At 35.6% G+C, this 22045-nt stretch overlaps 1 protein-coding gene across 16 annotated transcripts in view; it reads left to right on the top strand.

Moving 5' to 3' along the window:
* Cac (calcium voltage-gated channel subunit cacophony) overlaps positions 1–22045 on the top strand; it is a 169843-nt gene that overhangs the window by 114252 nt on the left and 33546 nt on the right. For 11 of the 16 annotated variants that reach the window (XM_077418710.1, XM_077418701.1, XM_077418708.1 and 8 more), the window contains exons 6-20: positions 351–506; positions 775–995; positions 2958–3061; positions 3956–4071; positions 4524–4583; positions 5505–5606; positions 6247–6267; positions 8174–8386; positions 8613–9040; positions 9504–9811; positions 10421–10540; positions 10831–11394; positions 11637–11982; positions 12337–12501; positions 18089–18199. In XM_077418710.1, coding sequence (XP_077274836.1) covers positions 351–506; positions 775–995; positions 2958–3061; positions 3956–4071; positions 4524–4583; positions 5505–5606; positions 6247–6267; positions 8174–8386; positions 8613–9040; positions 9504–9811; positions 10421–10540; positions 10831–11394; positions 11637–11982; positions 12337–12501; positions 18089–18199 — 3035 coding nt within the window. Of the gene's footprint in view, positions 1–350; positions 507–774; positions 996–2957; positions 3062–3955; positions 4072–4523; positions 4584–5504; positions 5607–6246; positions 6268–8173; positions 8387–8612; positions 9041–9503; positions 9812–10420; positions 10541–10830; positions 11395–11636; positions 11983–12336; positions 12502–18088; positions 18200–21542; positions 21654–22045 lie in introns of all 16 variants that reach the window. The other 5 variants (XM_077418696.1, XM_077418711.1, XM_077418697.1 and 2 more) reach the window with 4 other exon arrangements.

Genomic DNA, 22045 nt, shown 5'->3' with positions numbered 1-22045 from the left:
AAAATTGATTCAAAATTAATTTTGAGTCATTCTAAAATTTAAAATAATTTTTTTGAGAGTATTATAAAATCTAGATAATGATTTTTTTAACAATTGTAAATCATTGTTATAATTACTATGAAACAGATGAAATATTCTATTTTTTGCTACAAGCTGATTTTGTGGCTTTCAACAAATATTAATCTTGTGTGTTTATTATACAAAAAATCAAAATTGCATCACGTGCAATTTCTCGAGCAATGAGTAACGACAATAATGCACGGAAGTTATATCGAGTATAGAATTCCATATCGATCTCGTAGGAACGGTGGTTGGGCCTAATTACTCCTCGGTAATTTTTTTGCGAACAGGTCTTCAGGTGGTGCTCAAGTCTATCATCAAAGCAATGGCGCCGCTTCTGCAGATCGGCTTGCTGGTACTCTTCGCCATCGTGATATTCGCCATCATCGGCCTCGAGTTTTATTCGGGAACCCTGCATAAAACATGTTACAGTGTAGAGGACATCAGTGAGTGTATTCGAAGGTTCAGCCTTCTAGAAATTTTTGTCCAAACTATACTGCTTACAATATTGCTTGCTTTATTTTATGTATCTTTTATTTACCACACAAACGATTGAAAGAAAGATCTGCGAAAACCTTGAAATATATAAAAATATAATTTGTGTTTATGATTATTTAGAAAAAAAAATATATATATATGTTTTAATCTTTGGGCTCCTCAGGCCCATCTTCGCGTTAATATACTTGAGATGTTTTACAATGTTGGACGTTGCAGGTATAATCGTAAAGGAGGGCGAGCAGCCGAGCCCGTGTAGCGCGGACAACAAAAATGATGCCCCGCCCGGGGCCCACGTGTGCAACGCGAACATCTCGACGTGCTTGGAACGCTGGGAGGGACCAAACTCGGGCATCACCAGCTTCGATAACATCGGATTCGCCATGCTCACTGTCTTCCAGTGTATCACTATGGAGGGCTGGACTGCCATATTGTACTGGGTAAAGCAAGAAATATGTTCTTCAGTGTTAAAATTCTTTTCTCTCGTCCTTTTTCTATTTGTTACCGTACCTCTCTCTCTCTCTCTCTTTCTCTGTCTTTGCCTCTCTCATTTTCTCGCTCGTTCTCCTCTTTTTCTGCTAAAAATTCGCCCTCCCGTTTATCGCGCACGATTTGTCCTAACGCAGTATCGTTACACGAAAGATAAGATTCTCAAATGTCTGTGTTCCATAGAATGATGTTGCCCAGTCACGCCTTTATCAACCGTTTCGCGATTTGAGTATCGTATTTTTGTATCAAACAATAATTCCTTCCCTCGTCAATTTACCCTTCTAGAAGAGAGAAAATAATTATCGTGTTATACCAAACTGTTTTAATACGTGTACTTCCTTCCATCTGCTTCTAAATGTCTCTCTCTTTTGCAATTGTTGAGTTTTCACTTTGATGTAACTTATACATATACTTACATGTTCGCCTCTTTTCTGTGTTCGGCGTTAGCCGAATTTGCCGGCTTTCGGGTTAAAGAATCCCTTGCGGAAACAGCTAACACTGACGTATATGTTCACCTTGCTCAGTATAACATTGTCAATTCCAGCCCTCTTTTCTCGATGTTTCAATATTTGATGTTAATCCTACTTCTTATTGTGCTTGACCCTTTCGTGACAGAATTAAATTTCTTTAGCTCTCTTAGAAATAGAATTAAGTAAAAATTTTTAGTCTTTTAGCGCTAGAATACGAGTTAAATGCGTAATTTGTGAAGAAGAACAACGGAACACATTCCTCCGGCTGATCACGAAAGGGTTAATGTTCAGTCGATGGATCACGGAGGAGAGATTTTAAAATATTTTATTGTCATATTTCACTGTAAACAACAGATTATCTCGAAACCCTTCGACGTAACTTTACCGGTTGTAACACTAATCGTTATTTGTTTACTGAGATTTCGAAAAAAAAAATTTTCGATTGCCTCAATCAATTTTTGTAATAGGGTAGCCCGCGGTAAAATGTCAATCGGAAGAAAATGCCATGTTTCGAAACTATTTAAACATTTTCTATAAAAATAAAGATCTAGTATAGTTTTTAAATTGTAATTTCTACAAAACAAAGATTTAGTATATTTAAACTGTAATTTCGACATATCTTAGTCTAACACGTCGCCTGCCTAGTTTTGTATATCGCGTCGCATAAAAAAGTCACGATCGGTCTCGCTCCGCGTATACTTGGCGCGAGACACTACCGTGTCTCTTTGATATTATCGTTGTATATTACAGAATTCATATTATTATAACGATAAACTATTGTATAATATGATTAAATAAGACTACATTTTCAAGGATACTACGTCGAACAGAGAATTTTTTATTTTACATTGTTATCTAGCTATAATATATTATTATTATTCAGAATTTTACATTAGATGGCATTTGTTTTCTATAAACGTTTAAAAGAATGTTAGTAATGCCACGGATGAGTACAATGGTAGTCGACGTGTTAAATAACTGATAACTTATAGATTCTTCTTCGATATAGCGAGTAGTGAGTAGAGAGATGTAGTGAGTAGTCTCAGGTCAGTCTAAAAAAAATGGCATGTTTCTTTCGTATTCTTTTTCCACGGGTTACCCCCAGTAATACTGAAGTTTTATGAAGCCGACGTTGTCTTGCGTAAATGTGATCGGCAGATTTCCAATCTGCGAGATATATTTTTTAGATCAAATCTTTTCTTCATGTCGGATAAAATTCTTTGTGAGGGGAAATGAATATTATCGAATAACGATAAATAAATTTGAGTCCTCACACTCGGACGATCACATTTATCACGTCGTGTTTGGCGCAGCGAGATTACAGTGCCAGTGCCTCTGTGTCGCATATAACGTTATTAATTAATATACCTTCGGCTGTGTAACCGGTGCATATGTGTATATGCGACGTTGCTTTCTTTATACCGATTCTGATCGAATTTGCAGACAAATGATGCTATTGGCAGCACGTACAACTGGATTTACTTTATACCGTTAATCGTCCTCGGATCATTCTTCATGCTGAACTTAGTTCTTGGTGTCTTGAGCGGGTGAGTATGTCCCTTCTGACAGCATCTCGCGGCCCTTCCGCCCAGAGACAATTTCTGGAGTGACAATCCGGCAAGATCGCGAGGTCCATTACTTCAGAATGATTTTCTTTCCTCGTCAGGGAGTTTTCTAACGAAAGAACGCGCGTCGAACGGCGGGCAGCTTATCGGAAAGCAAAGACCAAACGCCTCTTCACCACTGCGTTCAGTTCCTACTTAAAATGGATTACTCAAGCAGGTTTTCAATTAGCAGACGTTGCCTGACATTAGTGTGCAATAAACCGTATTCTGTTAGCGTGTTTAGCACAACTGTGTTATGACCATAAATATAAAATAAATACAATGATTAGTCAATAATCTTAAATATTATTTATTTCTTTTATTAGAAAAATTTACTATGAATTTCTTAATTTGTAAATTACGGTTATATCGTATATAATATTGTGCTTTTTGATGAGTGTGAAAAAAATTCAGAATTGTACAATGCTGAATACGCGATGAGAATACGATGTAAATTGTATATTTAGAAATATGAATTTTTAGATATTGGCTCGTCTATTTAATTAATGCTAGATATTTTAAATATTTGATTAAGTGAAAATAACGCGTATGCAAGAGAGTAATTAATAATAATAAATCCATCACAATCCCGAGTATGGCTCCCATGGCGGCGTAAGCTAGTTTTGAAAGAATCTACGGAAGAGTATCTCGCAAAGAAAAATATCATTTTTTTTTAATACTCCCAATGGCATTCTTCTTAAACGAGTAAATATTGTTGACTTATTAAACAAGGCAGTATCGCTAGAATATTAACGGCGGAATGCCAGAAAGTCCTTCGCTAAACTTAGCTTTTATGCTCCTGAGTAAGCTGCCATGTCATTTGTATCACGCTTGTAGAGAGTTTGCGAAGGAGAGAGAGAAGGTGGAGAACCGGCAGACCTTCCTGAAGTTGCGAAGACAGCAGCAGCTTGAGCGCGAACTGAATTGTTATCTCAATTGGATCTGCAAAGCAGGTTAGATCAATCGCCGTAGAAAAAAACATGTGAATTAAAATGGATTGAACAGGAATTTATTTTGCGAAAATCTTAATTGTAGTTATTAAAGAAGATATGAAGCGCGCGCGCGAAAATAACACGGAATTTTAAAACCTATCCTAACCTGAAGAATAAAGCTAAAAACAGACGAAAAAATTAATTGTGCAATAAATGCACTCTATATTTTACTACCTGATTTCAAATATTAAAAATTAATGTTACATTTTTCAAACATATATATATATATATATATATATATATATATATATATTCCCTTATCAATCTATTTTAATTCACTTATTTTGTTAACAATGTGCTTGCAAAAGTTATAGCTCACTGCTTACGCTAGACTCTTTGCGAGTCGCTTTTTTGTAAATAAAAATATAATAATACACGCGAATTATTACTAATACGTAATGTTTATTTTTCAGAGGAGGTGATACTAGCCGAAGAGAGGACCACGGAAGAGGAGAAAATGCACATATTAGAAGGTCCATATAACGCCACGTATATCGATACCATGAATATTCACTTGCATAAAGTCGAAAAGATTTGCGAAGCGAGTTGCATCTCCAAAACGTGCTCGTACATATTTATATAGAATGCACCGTGTACTCAGAGTGCACTCAGAGTGATTCGCATTTCTTTCGACGCAGTCGAATAGATTTCAATTTTTTCCTTCGCTAAAAATGCATTGGATGCCTTATTCTTGGACAAGGCATCTCCATATTTCATGATTTTAATTAACTTTGTTAATAGCTGGTTTAACGGCATTAACGAATATCGATTTTAATATTCATTTTACTTTCGTTTCTTACATGCATCCTTTTTCTCTGGCGATACACTTGCATATGTTACATGCAAATGTTAAATAGTGGCATTTTATGGGATTCTAAAAGTTACCATGATCTACAAATTTGTATTTATATGCGATTTTATTCAATATATGAAATATGAATATAAATAATTTATAATAATAATAATAATAATAAGAGAAATAGGACTGTTACGATATATAATCAAATTAGAGTCAAAGCCATACGGTCCAAGCTTAGATCTTTGACAGGCTTATATTAATTTTCGTGTATTCGGGGAGGGAAGGTTTTTACTTCCAACAATAACTGTGTTTCAAGTCCGATAAAAAAATCGGCGCGCAGTTATATAAGTTGGAAAAATATATGTATAAACAGTTTAATTATATGATTCATGCTCATTTTATTAGACTCATTTTATTAGAGAACAAAATGAAAGACATCGCAATTATATTACCACATTTCGTAAATACGATTTTTTTGTGATTCTATCAATAATCTTTTCAATCGGAAATTTATACGTTTTGATTAAAAAAATAATTAGGTCGTAATTTACAAAGAATGTTCACGTAACTTAATCTACCGCTTTGTTTTGCGCAGTAAGAAGAAAAGCAGCGGCAAAGAAGAAGAAGCTAAAGAATCTTGGCAAGAGCAAAAGCACCGACACGGAGGAGGAGGAGGGCGAGGACGACCAGGACGATGGTGAGTTGTATTTGGTCAACTTGGTGTCCAGTTGCCAAGTATTCTCTTCTTGTTCACCTTTTTTACATTTCGAGTTGATGATTCTTCTTCAGAATATTCGAACGAACTTGTGAAATCGAGATCAAGTTCAAGTAGTAAGGGTTTTCATGATTTCTCAGTAGTCAGAACCTATGTTATATCAACCAACGATTTCCTCTGGAAGCGTGAAATAATTAAAAAGCAAATTCAATGAAATTTAGAGAAAATTTAATATATACAAATTTAAATTATTTTCTTATGATTAATATTATCTTAGTAATTAGTCTTGCGAGCTATAAAATTAGCTAAGAATTCAATTTCGTGTCTGGGGAATATAAAATAAGCTTTGTGATATGTTTTTTAGAATTTGTATGGTGCGATGGGAATCGTTGGTTCGAGATTTTGGCCCGCCTTTTCTCTCGTTCTAAAATTTTTCTCCATTTATTGGCACGTTAGCCTATTTTCACGTTCATCGACATGTTTGTTAATACCTTTTGTGGGTTTATGCCTGATTTATCTTTTGTATCGAGAGGAAAAGACAAGAACGACGCTGAAAATTATCTCCTAATTTTTGCCGATGAATATTCTAAACACACGCTATCAGATGCTCCTCTTGTTTCAGTGCCTAAGAAAAAGCTCAAAGGTAACTACAACCGTGAATGCCACGACTTTTCGCAAAGAGCTACGTAAAATAAGGCTGTATTCGTAATCTTATATAATTGTTTTATTTTTTGTAATTTTATTTGAGAGATTGTTTGTTAATAATACACACACGTACATGTAATATCGTGCGTACATGATCACAAGTACATGACTTAGATTCGGGCCACCGCTTAGTAAATGAATTACTTGATGCCTATTCACGTATGCAGGATGTATTAATTATCGTGCTCTATTGCACTTAAACATGTAAGAATTAATCTGATCGCATTGAAATCGTAGTTTAATAAGTAATAACGGACCTAGATAATTTTATTGGCAGCCCTAATTCTGGTTAAAGATATATTCTTTCAGCGCATATATTATTTAAAACATTTGAAGATCTGACAATTATATAAGCGTTTAAAGAGCGCAATGATTAAAAATTAATTAAATATCTAAATGTCTTTTATGTGAAAATGTCACTATTTGACTTCAAGTGCTCATTTGTAACAGTTATATAATTTTAATAAATTGATTTTTAATGTAAAATTACGCATCTTAATACATACAAAATTGTAGTTTGTTCTCTGCTCGCGCGTAAAAAGGATAATTGGCAAAGCATACTTTACACACCCAGACGAAGTATGATCGTCGCATAGCTAGATCACGTATTATATATCAAATTAAAATCGCAGGCTGTGATTACTCGTGGTAGAGGATGTAATTATTGCATTCTATGTAATTATTCGGGCCGATTTGCTGCTGATTTTGTGGCTGATATGTATCACTCGAGATCACGCGGATCTTGCGCGAGAGACTGATCGGAGAACTCGGGAGCTAATTCATTTTTATTTTTAGGTATTGCTTCTATTAGCTGGTGTGGCGATACATGAATATTAGATTTTTTTTGGGACCGGAGACATTCGCACAAACATTGTTACAAATTTTCTTTCAGGCAATTGAATCAAGGAAATAATATATATACTATGTGAATCAGAATTCATCTCACTGGCGGGGGGGAGGGAAGAAAGATAATTACAACACGTAATAATCTTTCTTTTTCCGTGAGATGAATTTTGATTAACGATTGATACCAACGTCGTGAGATTAAGTGCCAATGTTTCCGGCGGAAATATTTCTACATTGTTTAGGTGTACCGTGTGATGGTGGAATACTGATTAATGTTTTTATTATTATACAATTATGATTTTAGCTAGTTAAAGCTGACAGATCAGTAGAGTACCTAGTATTGTCAAACGAGGAATTGAATCCCTTGAGTAGTGTACAAATCCCGTCCTATAGAGTGTGATAGATAGGCTAATCTCAGCCTGTCGACACATAGTCTACACATAGTAACTAAGTAGCCATGATACATACGCATCGTCATATCATAGTCGTAACCGCTTGGTAGAGTAATTTAGTATAGAACTCTGTGTGTCTATTTTTACATCTATATATCTCGTTAAACCGAGAGGTAAATACAATTTTCTAACTCTTCCAGTCGATGTACGAAATAATTCTAGAAGTATTTGATTTCTTTTCTGATCGTAATATGCGTTTTTCCCCCAAAAAAAATTTTATAAGAATGTCACTATTCCCAATGTTCACAAAGATCTCAAAGAATTTTAAGTTAATATAGATCACATCATATTTTGGATCATGAAATCTGGATCCTTGAACTCACAATCGCAGAAATAGCTTAGCAAGTAGTATGAAACGTGAAGACGTAGTCATAGTGTAAAAGATTTCTCAAGTTAAACAAAAATTATTATGAACAACGTCAAAATACAAGTGTATACGATGCTGTTAATGCCGTTTAATTAACAGTCGACCGGTGTCTGTAAAATGTGTTCTAAGTGTCCCTTATGCTTGTATCTTACGCTAAAGAAGTGTTTTATACTTTGTAGGGTTCTCGAGAGCCTCCTACTTCAAGTCGAAGGTGAAGAAGCAGGGCACGTGCCTACAATTTTGGCGGGCCGAGAAAAGGTTCAGGTTTTGGGTGCGCAATTCCGTCAAGTCGCAGCAGTTCTACTGGTTCGTCATCGTTCTTGTGTTCTTCAACACCGTCTGCGTGGCCGTCGAGCATTACGGTCAGCCAGAATGGCTCACCAAGTTTCTCTGTGAGTCTCGCTGAATTTAAACTTAATTGTTACTCTATTTAACGGCTCACATAGCGTGTCAAAATTCGACTGCTTAAACTGGCTTACTAAAAGATACCTTGACAATCAACCCGCTGAGATCTGAATGTCGATATAACGGAAACTTATTTTATCTAAAAGAATAAAATATCTTCGAGAGTTAAGAGTCCCAGAAATTTTAATTTTCTTCTTTTTTTTTTATTCGCAGACATCGCAGAGTTTGTGTTCCTGGGCCTCTTTATGATGGAGATGTTTATAAAAGTCTACGCGCTCGGTTTTCGCACATACTTCGAATCGAGCTTCAACCGCTTCGACTGCGTAGTCATCTCGGCCTCGATCTTCGAGGTGATCTGGTCCGAGCTGAGGACCGGCTCTTTCGGCCTCTCCGTCCTACGTGCCCTTAGACTCCTGAGAATTTTTAAGGTCACCAAATATTGGAAGAGCCTGAGGAACCTCGTGATATCGCTGCTAAGCTCGATGCGCAGCATCATTTCCCTTCTCTTCCTGCTCTTCCTTTTCATCCTCATATTCGCGCTGCTCGGTATGCAGCTATTCGGCGGCCAATTCAATTTCGAGGACGGCACGCCACCCACTAACTTCAACACCTTTCCCATCGCACTACTCACTGTCTTCCAAGTGAGTACAATACAAATGTTATTACGATTCTAATAAATATTTAATCCGAACTTTAAATATGGAAATAATGTAAAAGATGATGAATCTTTTATTTACCGTGTTGTAAATAAATTGTGCTCGAGCCTTTTTCAAATATCACCTAATTTTATATTGCATTTTATACACTTTAATTGTTCTAAGTACGTGAAAACATGTAGTTGGCGTCGTTGGCGAGAAAAGTATCTGTTTCATAGTCTCGTTGGCTTTCGAAAGATAACCGAACATGCAATTCGTGTCGTTTATAATATAAATAAACATTAAATATATGATAGAAGTATAGTTTTTGTGTACTTTAGATGCAATAAAATTAAATATCTTATTGAGAGTAAATGCCATGTATATTGTTTAGTAAATGGTAGAAAAAAATAGACGTCCTTTTAGAATATTCTGACTGATGTAGTAATTGACGATGATAATGATGCAGATCCTGACTGGAGAAGACTGGAACGAAGTGATGTACAAGGGTATCGAGTCGCAGGGCATGGCCCATTCGCTTTACTTCATCGTATTGGTGCTTTTCGGCAACTACACTCTGCTGAACGTCTTCTTGGCTATCGCCGTCGACAATCTCGCGAACGCGCAAGAGCTGAGCGCCGCCGAGGAGGAGGAGAAGGAGGAGGACAAGGAGAAGCAACTGCAGGAGCTCGAGAAGGAGATCGAGTCGCTGCAGAGACCCGGGGACGGCAGCGCGCCGAGGGTGGAAATCTGCCCTCCAAGTCCAACTCAGAATTTGTAGGTCATCCTCTCCTTTTGCTATATTCGTAAAAATTTCGTCTCTTCTTGACGTTTTATCGTAGCAAATAACATATATTATTTACAATGAATTATTACTTTTTACGATTAATATGAATTGTGAAAGATGTTCTTCTTTCATGGAAGATTCAAAATCGAAATAATATACTTTCGCGTATTCTGTGTAGCAGAAAAAATTTTTCGACATTCCGCAGTTAAGAATAATTTAGAAGACGCGCTAATAAAATTAGCACGAAGTCGGTTTTTCTTGAACTCGAGTTTCTGTTCGTGATCTCTATGTGAGGTACAATAGGAAATTCCACAGAAACTTGGACATAAATTTGGTGACTTTGCGCAAATCTTAATTTTGCACAAGACTATATGATTGAAACGAATTGATTATTAATTATTCGTAATAAAACAAACGGATTAGTAATTATTTGTAATTATTTAATAAAAAAAAAATATATATATATATATATATATATATATATATATATAGATAATACATAATGTAAATAAGTTAAAAAAGAATGTAAAATTAAAAAGTGTGAAAAGCAATACTGATGGAGATACACAGAGTGGAGAACGACGTCTCGTCTTTTCCAGCAGAGACGGAAGAGTTGAAACCCAGACGTCCGAAGAGAGGAGGCAGGATGAAGACGACGACACGGGACCAAAACCAATGCTGCCATACTCCTCCATGTTTATACTGTCCCCTACGAATCCGTAAGTAATAATAATCCAATAATCGGTCTGTAATCCTCGCCATGAATACGAAACATTGTACTCTAAATCATAATGTTATTAAATCAATAAAATCAATTGACACTTGCACATAAATTAAAGAGCACAGCAGACACCTGACCTACTTTTTACTCTAGTACGATTATATTGTCTATTATTTATTTTGATATTTTCTAATATATTATAATGTATCTTATATCTATTATACATATATGTTATTCTTTTCATCTTAAAAACGATATCGCCGGAATAACGAGACTGTCTATTTGCAGCATAAGAAGAGCCGCTCACTGGGTCGTGAACCTTCGGTACTTCGACTTCTTCATAATGGTGGTAATATCGTTGTCGAGTATCGCGCTAGCCGCCGAGGATCCCGTTTCGGAACACGCTTGGAGAAACGAGATTCTCAACTACTTCGATTACGCGTTCACCGGCGTCTTCACTATCGAAATGGTGCTGAAGATTATCGACCTCGGCATCATACTGCACCCGGGCTCGTACCTGCGCGAGTTCTGGAACATTATGGACGCGGTCGTAGTGATATGCGCCATGGTGTCGTTCGCCTTTTACATGACCGGCAGCTCGGCCGGCCAGAACCTCTCGACCATCAAATCGCTGCGAGTGCTGCGAGTGCTTAGGCCGCTTAAGACAATAAAGCGCGTGCCGAAGCTCAAGGCGGTGTTTGACTGCGTGGTGAATAGTCTGAAGAATGTCATTAACATTCTCATAGTGTATATATTGTTCCAATTCATATTCGCTGTGATCGCGGTGCAGCTGTTCAACGGCAAGTTCTTCTACTGCACCGACGAGAGCAAGTATACAAAAGAGACTTGCAAGTGAGTATTATTGATGTTATTTGATTCGGCCTTTTCGCTTCTATTTGTCGAAGAAAACATTTCGGAGAGAATACATATAAAGCTAGAATATTGGTTTCGATAAGTAGGCGACATAAATAAATTTTTAAAAGAACTAATGAAGCAGAAACTAAAAAAAGATTTTTTGTTGCGTATTTATTCTCAAATCGTATTTTTACAAATGGTGCGAGTAGATATGGAGACTAATTTTGTTTTCGCGACAGAGGTCAATACTTCGTTTTCGAGGAGAATAGTATGCTACCGAAGCTCATGCAACGGAAATGGGAACCCCAGTCTTTTCATTACGACAACGTGATGGTGGCCATGCTGACGCTGTTCGCCGTCCAGACCGGCGAAGGCTGGCCGCAAATCCTGCAGAACTCGATGGCGGCCACGTACGAGGACAAGGGTCCCATCCAAAACTTTCGTATTGAAATGTCCATTTTCTACATCGTCTACTTCATCGTCTTTCCATTCTTCTTCGTCAACATCTTCGTGGCCTTGATTATCATCACGTTCCAGGAGCAGGGAGAAGCTGAACTGCAGGACGGTGAAATCGATAAGAATCAGGTAATGTCTCATGTCTATCTTCACTTGAATTAGTTTTATGTGCGTTCCATATTTTATTAGCTGTCTCTACGAAAACTTGGATAAATTAACAAGGAATGTGAAGTCACTCTATACGTCATAAAAATTAAATATATAAAATTATTATACATTAATAAATAATTATTTCTAAATATAAAAAATTTTCTTAAATCATAGATTTTTTTAAGTATTTTTAATATATTTTGTCGTTTGTTTTAACTTTTTATTTATTTTAATTTTTATCTATGTCGCATTTTAGACGAAAAACGTACATACGATTGCACGAAATTTTACTAGCAACAATAAGAGATTAACAATTCTGTGTTAATCTTTCAGAAATCATGTATAGACTTCACAATACAAGCTCGTCCGCTCGAGAGGTATATGCCGAAGGAGCGGAATAGCATAAAGTACAAAATCTGGAGGATAGTCGTATCCACGCCATTTGAATATTTTATCATGATACTCATCGTATTGAACACATTACTGCTTATGATGAAGGTAAGTGTCACGATCTCTCTCTCTCGTACTATAATTTCTCTAGAGAGATTCATTAATCAAATTATCGATTTTTCTCCCCGATTAGCTTCGATATAGGAAACGCGAATAAGGAAAGAAGAAAGTATTCTGAAATACGAATCTTCTTATGCGAGTGGTCGAAAATAAAAATTATACGTACTAAGATTTATAAAAATTCTTTTGAGCACTGGTGAAAGTAGCTCGAAAGGATTTTTGTAAACTTTGTGGCCAGCTTTGTTTTCGATTCCTCATATCGCGGCTCCAAATCGAAGGAGGCATAAGTGCAAATTATTATTATTTTTTCAGAATGCACGAGCAGCAGAGAAAGCGTTCTTTATTTTTTTTTTAATTTAAAATCAAAATAAGATATTTCCGAGTCAATCTAAAAATCCTTTTCTTTATACTTAAAGAGAAAGTAATTTGAGATAGTTTTTAACTTAGGAATAAAAATTTGCTTATGCCTCAGTTTTGGTATTGCGATGTATCGCCCGTTTATCTTTGCGTCCTGCGATACTTGTCGTTCCCAGTTTCTTCAATATCCGCGCGTTCTCTTGGCGTAAGACCCGTTAGGTCTATCGGCAACTTTAACCAATCGACAAACAGTCTCGTCTCTTGTTAGCATTAACAAAGATACGCGAGATCGTAAACGAGAATATGTCATGTCCAAGCAGAGTACGTAATACCGAATGACTGTACCATGTCTATATATCACGTTATATTACGTACGAGGACATTGTTGCTCTTGCCTGCTGACCTTTTCTGATCGTTTTCTCTGTATAACTGTACACCCTTGTATTTTATCAATACGTGTACACAGCTATGTCGAATTTTATCTCATCCCGTTCCCCGAAAACTCTTCCAGCAAAAATTTTTCCTCTCGAACGACATAATGTTTGTTTTCTTTTTTTTCGTTTCTACACCTTGTTTCCTGAATTCTAAAAATATTTTATATTTTTAATAATTGAACGATTAATGTATAGTGTTATATTTTTTAACAATAATTGATATGGAATTTACTTAATTTAAGAGAATTTATCTTGCGTTTTTTTCTTTAATTAATGCCTTATATTTCATGCCCAATATTTGATGAATAAGTTTTGCAAATGTAAATCAATGATACCTAAATCTTTAAAATATTAAATATTTTTTTATAAAACTTGATTATTTGTTATAAAAGTGCGTTAATTACGATTATTCTATAAATATATAAAGACTACATAGTGATCGCAGTATTTGAAAAAGTAAAATTAGCTACTTTTTAAAAATTTAATGTATACATTTTAATTTTTATAATTCTCACAACATAGATTTACTTACTTTCAACACAAATTTATTTACTTACAATATAAATTTATTCTCTTATCTCAATGTTTTAAAGATTAATAAAATAAAAATTTTTTTTTATTCGGTTATTCTGCTTTAACTTCGCCGTATATTTTCATATTATTTTTTTTCTTTATCTTAAAATTGATTTCTGTTTGATCCATCATTCCAATTGCATGTGTGATTGCCGCTGTATCCTTGTCTTCGACGAAGCAGACTTATTCGAAGACGTGCGAAGAAAAAACACGTTTTCGAACATCAGTCTAATCCCCACACATGTACAGACACCAATACAACGTGCGTTCGACTCTTGCATTTGCCTTGCTAATACCATGTTTTAACTGGTAACGGGGGTGAAGCGTTGCACCTCAACTCGTCCCCGCTTGGTATAACTGACTTAGAAAACCAGGGTGCCGATAGATTGCGCCTTTTTGGCGTCTATAAGCCCTGCACGTGAGAATCCACGTGTTAATTGTTCTTAGCACCCTTAACTCCTGCCCGTAAGCTGTCTGATTTTTTCTTCTTGATATCTCTCTCAGGAAATATAACAATCATAACTTTTTCACAAATAACTTAATAAATCTAATTTAATATTATAATCTAAATAGCAACTTAACTTTGTTTTTTTAAACTTAAAATCAAGTAATTGAATCTTTAGCTAAATAAAAGCAATGCAAAGAAATTTACAACTGTAATGAAATTACTAACAGATGTGTTCACTTATGGTACTTCTTTTATTAGTTTTCGATGAAAAAACTAATCAAAACTGTTTAACGATTTTATGATAATTACAAAATTATTAGAGAACCGCTCAAAAATTTTCCTAATTTAATAATTAATTATTCAACTGTTTTTATATTGTTCTCCTTATGTATTGTTTAATTTATTGGATCAATAACGATGGTTGAATAGATTTGAATGTTGAATTGAGTTACAGATCAAGAGTTTATTCTCTGAATATTATTCCCTGAATATATATATCTGTTTTATTAACTTTTCTGATTGTTAGTAATTACATATATTGTTACCATAAATCCCGCTGCATCTTTTCCGCGAACTTTGTCTTTAATTTGATTTGCTTTCAAATTCTAGTTATTCACCGTTGTTACATTCGACGAGAGAGAACTGACCACACGGATTCACGCACGCTTTCAGTCTTGAGCCGAGTCCTATACTCTAATCTGAGTTTCTTCATTTGGTTTCCAATTCCTCTAATTAGTACAGTTGAACGCACGAGATGAATATCTACCCTCGTTTCTCTGTCTCTCTTAAACGAGATCACAGCCTGAGCCTGAATTAGAGACATATATATACACACATACATAAACATTATGTTAATTCGAATCCTTACGCAACGCCCAATTATATGATTTGTGGTCGGACTTGTTTGCCTGAGAAAAAAGAAACACAGAATGTTCAGATTACTTCCACACGCACTGCACCTGGTCTTGAGAGCACATATCAAGTAAAACACGATGTGTTCACGTTGTTCGGCACGCTTGCACACGAGCGAGGAGACAACAATATTTTATTATTGCGCTGTAAAAGCAATTTGTGTATTTTTGACATTTTTGAAAGGAAAAATTTGTGAAATAGAAAATGATAAATAAAAGCAATAAAATGTATAAAATGATAAAATCAATAAAATTATGTATTATGTATTTGTATTTTATCTGAAAATATGTTGCCCGTCAGTATCTGGCGATTGGAATAATTAACGGGAATAATTGACAATATTTTGTGACTTACAGTTTTTGTTTTATCTATAATGTATGATGTTTCACTTTGAAGTCACAAAATGAATTATTTTAATCTCTCTCAGATATATATAGTAAATAATACATTCATTTATTTATTACCATAATATAATACAATGCAAATTAATTAGCACGATACTTTGATTGTAATTGATTGTCTCCTCGTTCGACATAGCTGCGGCTGATACGATGTATGTGTATGTGTATAGGGTGTCCATCCGCACTTTTCACACACGCGCAAAACTGCGTGTTGCATGCTGGCTGCCGTCAAGACACAAATCGACCGATATTAGAAAATGAACGAAACAGCAATATTAGATATCTGCTGAATGTGTGTGTGTGTTTTACAGCGACAAGAAACACACTCTGCACGAGACGTTCGCACGTTTCATCCTCTCCTTCTTCCTCCACAAAGAAAAGGAAGATTGCAAAGAGATCTGAGCACTTCGAAAAGTGAAGTTTCATGATTCCTGTCGATCCCTTCGTTAATTGAACTGCACTCTTTTCGTTCCGGAAGTCCATTCACTTTAAGTGTTTAAGTGTTTTTGTGTTCCATTGTTTCTTTTACATATCTTTCGATCGTTTATCTCTTTCTCTTTTTCCTTCTTTTTGTTTGTCACAGTCTTTATCGGTTTTTCGACTAGTTTCTTCAGACACCGACTCCCACCTACGGTCCCACACTCCGTGGGAAATAACGGCAGAAAGAGGGTCAACGACGTTGTTATGTTTAATAATAAGCTTACATTTTAACGCTTCTATTAATGTAACGATTCGAAATTTAACTTAGATTTTATTTTTTCTCAGATTTCTCACGAGTAAAACGTATATATTTTATATTCGTGTGTACGTTTAAAGTCTCTCTTTTTTATCACTGAAATTTTTACAAGATGTAACACGAAAGGAAACTATCGCGAAACTTCTTGTGTTACGTTAAATAATTTTTTTTCTTGTCGTTGCGTCCGACGGAGTCCGTCATTCAGAAAATTCCCGATATACAATCCATTGATCCAGAAGACCCAGTCGATCATCAGTTTACGTCAGCACACGTCTGATATCTCTCATAGCACCGTTGATGTTAACGGTGCTATGAGAGATATCAGACGTGTGCTGACGTAAACTGATGATCGACTGGGTCTTCTGGATCAATGGATTGTATATCGGGAATTTTCTGAATGACGGACTCCGTCGGACGCAACGACAAGAAAAAAAAATTATTTAACGTAACACAAGAAGTTTCGCGATAGTTTCCTTTCGTGTTACATCTTGTAAAAATTTCAGTGATAAAAAAGAGAGACTTTAAACGTACACACGAATATAAAATATATACGTTTTACTCGTGAGAAATCTGAGAAAAAATAACAGATCGATTAGAGAGACATACATTACGAAGTGCAGGTAATGGTACTGGTTATATCCACGTACACATGGTTATTGATATACGCATCACACTCGCCGAAAGACGAATTGATATCGCAGGAATGTAAGAGAACAAACGTTTTCATTTTTAATGTACACGCATACCGATTAGGCTCACATATAAATGGTACACATATAAATTTTTACGACAATAGGAAAATGTCCCCCCTTACATTTTACGAATAAGCGTACATCACTCGTACGTTTTTACGTATATGTGATTTTGCATATATTTCTCGCACTTTATCTTACACTCCGTACGTATGTACGACTAAACTGTGTACCAATTCGTGACACCCGAAGAGCTGACACGTAACATAAATCCGCGAATCATTCTCGAGCATAACGATTTATTTGGAATTTCATTATACACTTTTTCATTCTTACCTCGAGAAGCTTTATTTACTTGATGTTATTTGACATGATTCTGGTATTTGATGCAATTTCTACAGCGCTATGCAAATAAAACAAGCATGAAGGGGTTGATAATGCTTCAGCAGGTTAATTTCACGCGAAATGTTAAGATTATTTTGTTCAAAGGGTTTTTATCGTGGTAAATGTGTAAATATTATGTCCATTTAAAATTCTTTTCTCTTATGTATAAATTACTTTTTGTATAAAATTACTCGCGTTTTTAAACACATAATTGCATATTGATTTCATTAGCGGTTTTAACCGTGATATTAAATTTATAATCAACAGAAGAAACTACTAAATAAATTTTATTTAATATATTTAATTGCACAAATTGCAATTTTGAATTTCACAGTGTATTTCGTTCTGTTTTCAAGGCAATTTTTCATCCTGCTGGTGTGATCACCCCGTTTTACGGTATATATTGCGCAGCACAGAATGTTCATGTATCGGTGCACAGAATATCGTGGAAAAAAGAAAAACCGAGCCGCTTCTTCCTTCCTCATCCACGGTGATCGAAGGAGGGAAGAGGGTCGTGTCGAAAGAAAGCAAAAGAGAAAAAAAAGGTCTCGTCTACGCGAGACACGCGATTTTAGGCCTGTACGTACGTACGTATGTCTGTCTGTTCGGCCGTGTGTTTGTCAGTGTATGCATTGCAGTTCCATCAGCAAACCGAAACGTACAAGAACACGCTGAAGTACATGAACATGTGCTTTACGGGGATGTTCACTGTCGAGTGCATACTGAAGATCGCAGCATTCGGCGTGAAGGTAGGCTCCACATACCGCACAACATCCCACTCTAATCTCAGTATATTCCGAATAAAGCGAGATTAAAATTTAAAACTCTCGCCAAGTCGAGTCGTGCGAAAGGTGGCTCTCCTCGTGACCGTTCCCCGGAATCAGAAGGTCTGAAGAAATTTACCGAATCTCTTCGCCGCTGTTGAAATAATTGACAGTCGTATCGCGCGACATAAACGTATTGTTGAGATAATTAATAAACATTGAAATAATTTCAACGTTGAACGTATTTTGAGTATACGTAACATTAATTTCTCAATAAAACAATATCAGAATGCTGTAACAAGCGGAGGAAAATTGCGAGGGAGTCACTTTTCGCGTCGCCCGGTAAGTGCCGCTTATTAGAAGGTAATTTTAGAAGCGGTTCTTCGCGAGTACCGATGTAGCAATACGACAATATCGGGACACTTTCGGTACTCCGGAGATATCCGTACATATACTCTCTATCTCGCGCGTGTATACCTCTACAAGTATATATAGAGTATACTATTTAGTGAACTTTCTGTGCGCAGGGCTGAACAAGCGCTAGATGCTGTCGGAGTAGTTGTAGCGTTTCCATTTCTCAATATACCTTCGTACGAATATATAGATATGTATCTCGATAGAATTAGAATGGTATTTTTTTTTTTATGGTGCCCTACTGTGCAAGGATATAGCTGCAAGATTTAGATAAAAATTGTATTTTTTTTTTTATTACTCGTACTTTTGTTTTGTCCTTGGGATTGTATCAACAGATAAACTCTACAAGTACTTTAGTATGCAAAGAAAAAATGCTCAGCTCTGTACACGTAATCGAGCTTCAGGGCAATCTGAGAAGATTTGACGTGTAAATGCATTTTAAGGCACTTGAACTCCTCTATTCTCACTTTCGAATCTGAGTCTGAATATGTTTCTTAAAGATTCGATGCTAAATGGGAAAATACAACATTTTTATCGGTGTTTTCAAGCCGTATGTGTTTTTTTTTGGGTCATTTTATTCATTTAATGAATTTTATATTTTTTTATTTACTGTGGATATCTGAGGCCTTGACTTTCAAAAGAAAATGTTTGGTGGTCTTTTTAATATGGAGATCATAATCAGGCACAATCAATATAATTGAATCAAAGTTTTGACAAAAACAAAATAAAAAGACAAATAAATTAATTGGATATAAAATGTATTTACCACAAATGTATTTATACATTAAATGCTATAAGCAGAAACAATGCAAATCTTCCCAGAAGTCGTCCCCTACATTCATAATCACACTGAACACGATGATAATGGGATTAAATTATTAATTGTAAATTTAAAATTGCATTTTTTATTTCTGTTTATTTTTTTATGATATTAACTTATTCTTCTTTTATCCCGTTATGACAATAAGCCAATTACACTGACTTTGTACAAGATGCTGAAAAAATTCGCACTACGATCGGATATTTGCAAAATATCGATGTCTATCGATTGTTTGCACACATTTATACGCGCGCGCACGCGCATACTCACTCAACCAAAACACACACACACACACACACACACACACACACACACACATGCACACAGATATTCGATCGTAGTATTAAATATTTTAAAATGAGTTTCCGCGAAAATTTAATGTTCTGTGTTATTTTCATTACAATTACGCTTTATATCTGATGAAAGATGTGTAATAAGGCTCATAATTTACTGATAAATGCGCTCTTAGAGTTTTAATTAACATGTAGTTTACACTAACACACGAAGTGCAAAATTACACTTACAAATAATACAGACATTCAAAGATTCATACATCACAAACCTTCATATGGCACTCATAGATACTCAAACATGATTAATTGAGAACATAACTCTCACAATCGGGTTATTTTCAGTTTCGTCTGACTTCTCTTGCTCTTTCTGTTTATCTATTTCTTCTTTTTATTGTTCTTTTCTCTTTCTCTCTCTTTTTCTGTCTATATTTCTTCTTTCCATACTCCTTATCTCTATCTTCTGTGCATTCTGTTTTCTTGTTCGTCATTTTGATTTTTCGAAATACTTTCAAACCGAGAACGGGCGGGAAATTAATCCAAGAGGAAGCCTTGAAAGTCGAGGAAAGATGTACATAAAGAAAGCGTTGTTATTTTGACATCCCTTGCATGCCTTGCCCGCCTTGCCTGCATCCGCACGTGATCACTTGCACGAGCTGATATGTTTTTGACCCTCGCATGTGTACATCACAATTATTATGATTGCGTATTGTTGAGTTGGGAATGACTATAACGGCGATGACAGTAACGACAACGACGATAAAGATGATAATGACGATAATGATGATTACGTCATTATGTGATGATGATAATGATAACGATGAAAACGATGATCTATATGGTGATCGCGACAAAACTAAAGCCGAGAAGTCGCAAAAGCGCTCCTCGCTCCTATTTGACGCACGCATGTCATTGTGTTGTGGGAAAACGCATTAACTTCTGTCTCACACATGCACACACTCAGCACACACGGAGTTGAATGTCGTATTCAACGTACACACACACCGATCGAGACTTACGTATCATACGTATGACGAGTGTCTCTTGAAAAATCACCCTGTGAGAGATTGGTTAGACTTGCTTGGTAACTTGGCAGGGAGATTTCTTATTAAAAAGAAATAAATAAAATAATAAGAGATCAGATTTGGTTATTTTGATTAGAAATAATTTTATGAAACGGTTATATAATGGATAATTGCATTAAAGCAATCTGTAAAATAATATACATAAATGTGTGTTTGTAATATTTTTGGATGTACTTTGATATACAATATAATCTTTGTGTCTCTGTTATTTACGGTACAATAATGTAATATAATTATATGATGCAAAGGCAATGCAACTTGACGATCTACAAGATAGCGGTTGAAGTTGATGGAAAAATTTATCTTTCCCTACAAAGTTTTACATTTTGGGGATTTACAATTAAAATACGAACCTTTAATTTGGAAGTTTTAAGGAAAAGATTTAAAAGAAAAATACAAAGATGAAAACTATAATTACGAATTATATAGAACACGGTCTTACACACCGTGAAATAGAACTACAGCAATAATAAACAAACATTTCTCGGTTAAGTAACGTTTATCTTGTGGACGAAAAAAGAATATCTTTTCTTCAATTTAGTAGCAATGTTCAACTCGGACGAGAAAAATAGATGGAGGGACCAATCGAATACAGACTAATTAAAAAAAAAAAAAAAGGACGAAGGGATATACGTATAGATATATATGCAGGGCGCACAAAGAAATATTAGAGTCTGGGTTGTGTTACGTTTGTGTGTTGGGTGTATCATGTTTTGTAGTATCACGAAGCGCCGCCAGTTTTATTGGACTTCTTGACCGTCGTGAACATGGTCGTCACTTTCCTTTTCCTCATTGAGTGCATCCTTAAACTCGTCGCCTTCGGATGCAAGGTATAAACAAGCCTCTTAAATCACTCTAATTCCATCTCACTCTCACTCGACTCACACTGCAAATTTTTACCACTTGTAATTCTCATCGAGACCGACATCACTCACCGGTCGTCATTGATTCTCTGTGATGTTACCGGTCGGAGGATTCTCCGTGAAGAAAGTGGGGATCCTAAAAACTGGCGAGAGGAACAGAAGGGAACACGTCGAGACATCGCGAAACTGTTTAGCGCGAAAATGAAAAGTACCTTTAAAGTACCTTTAAGTAGACTCTTAAGTAGACTTATCAAGATTTAAAGTAAACTTGTGTGTGATATACGAAATTTCTACTAGTATTTTGAATGGTTATTAAGAGGTAGCAATTGCCAGAAAACAGGACACTTAAAATAATTATT

The sequence above is a fragment of the Temnothorax americanus genome, unplaced genomic scaffold (assembly GCF_048541705.1).
Source record: "Temnothorax americanus isolate GAGA-0224 unplaced genomic scaffold, ASM4854170v1 Scaffold5, whole genome shotgun sequence".
In the NCBI taxonomy this organism is placed as follows: Eukaryota; Metazoa; Arthropoda; class Insecta; order Hymenoptera; family Formicidae; genus Temnothorax; species Temnothorax americanus.
Note: the sequence above shows the minus strand (reverse complement) of the source record. Positions and strands in the feature narration are given on the sequence as shown.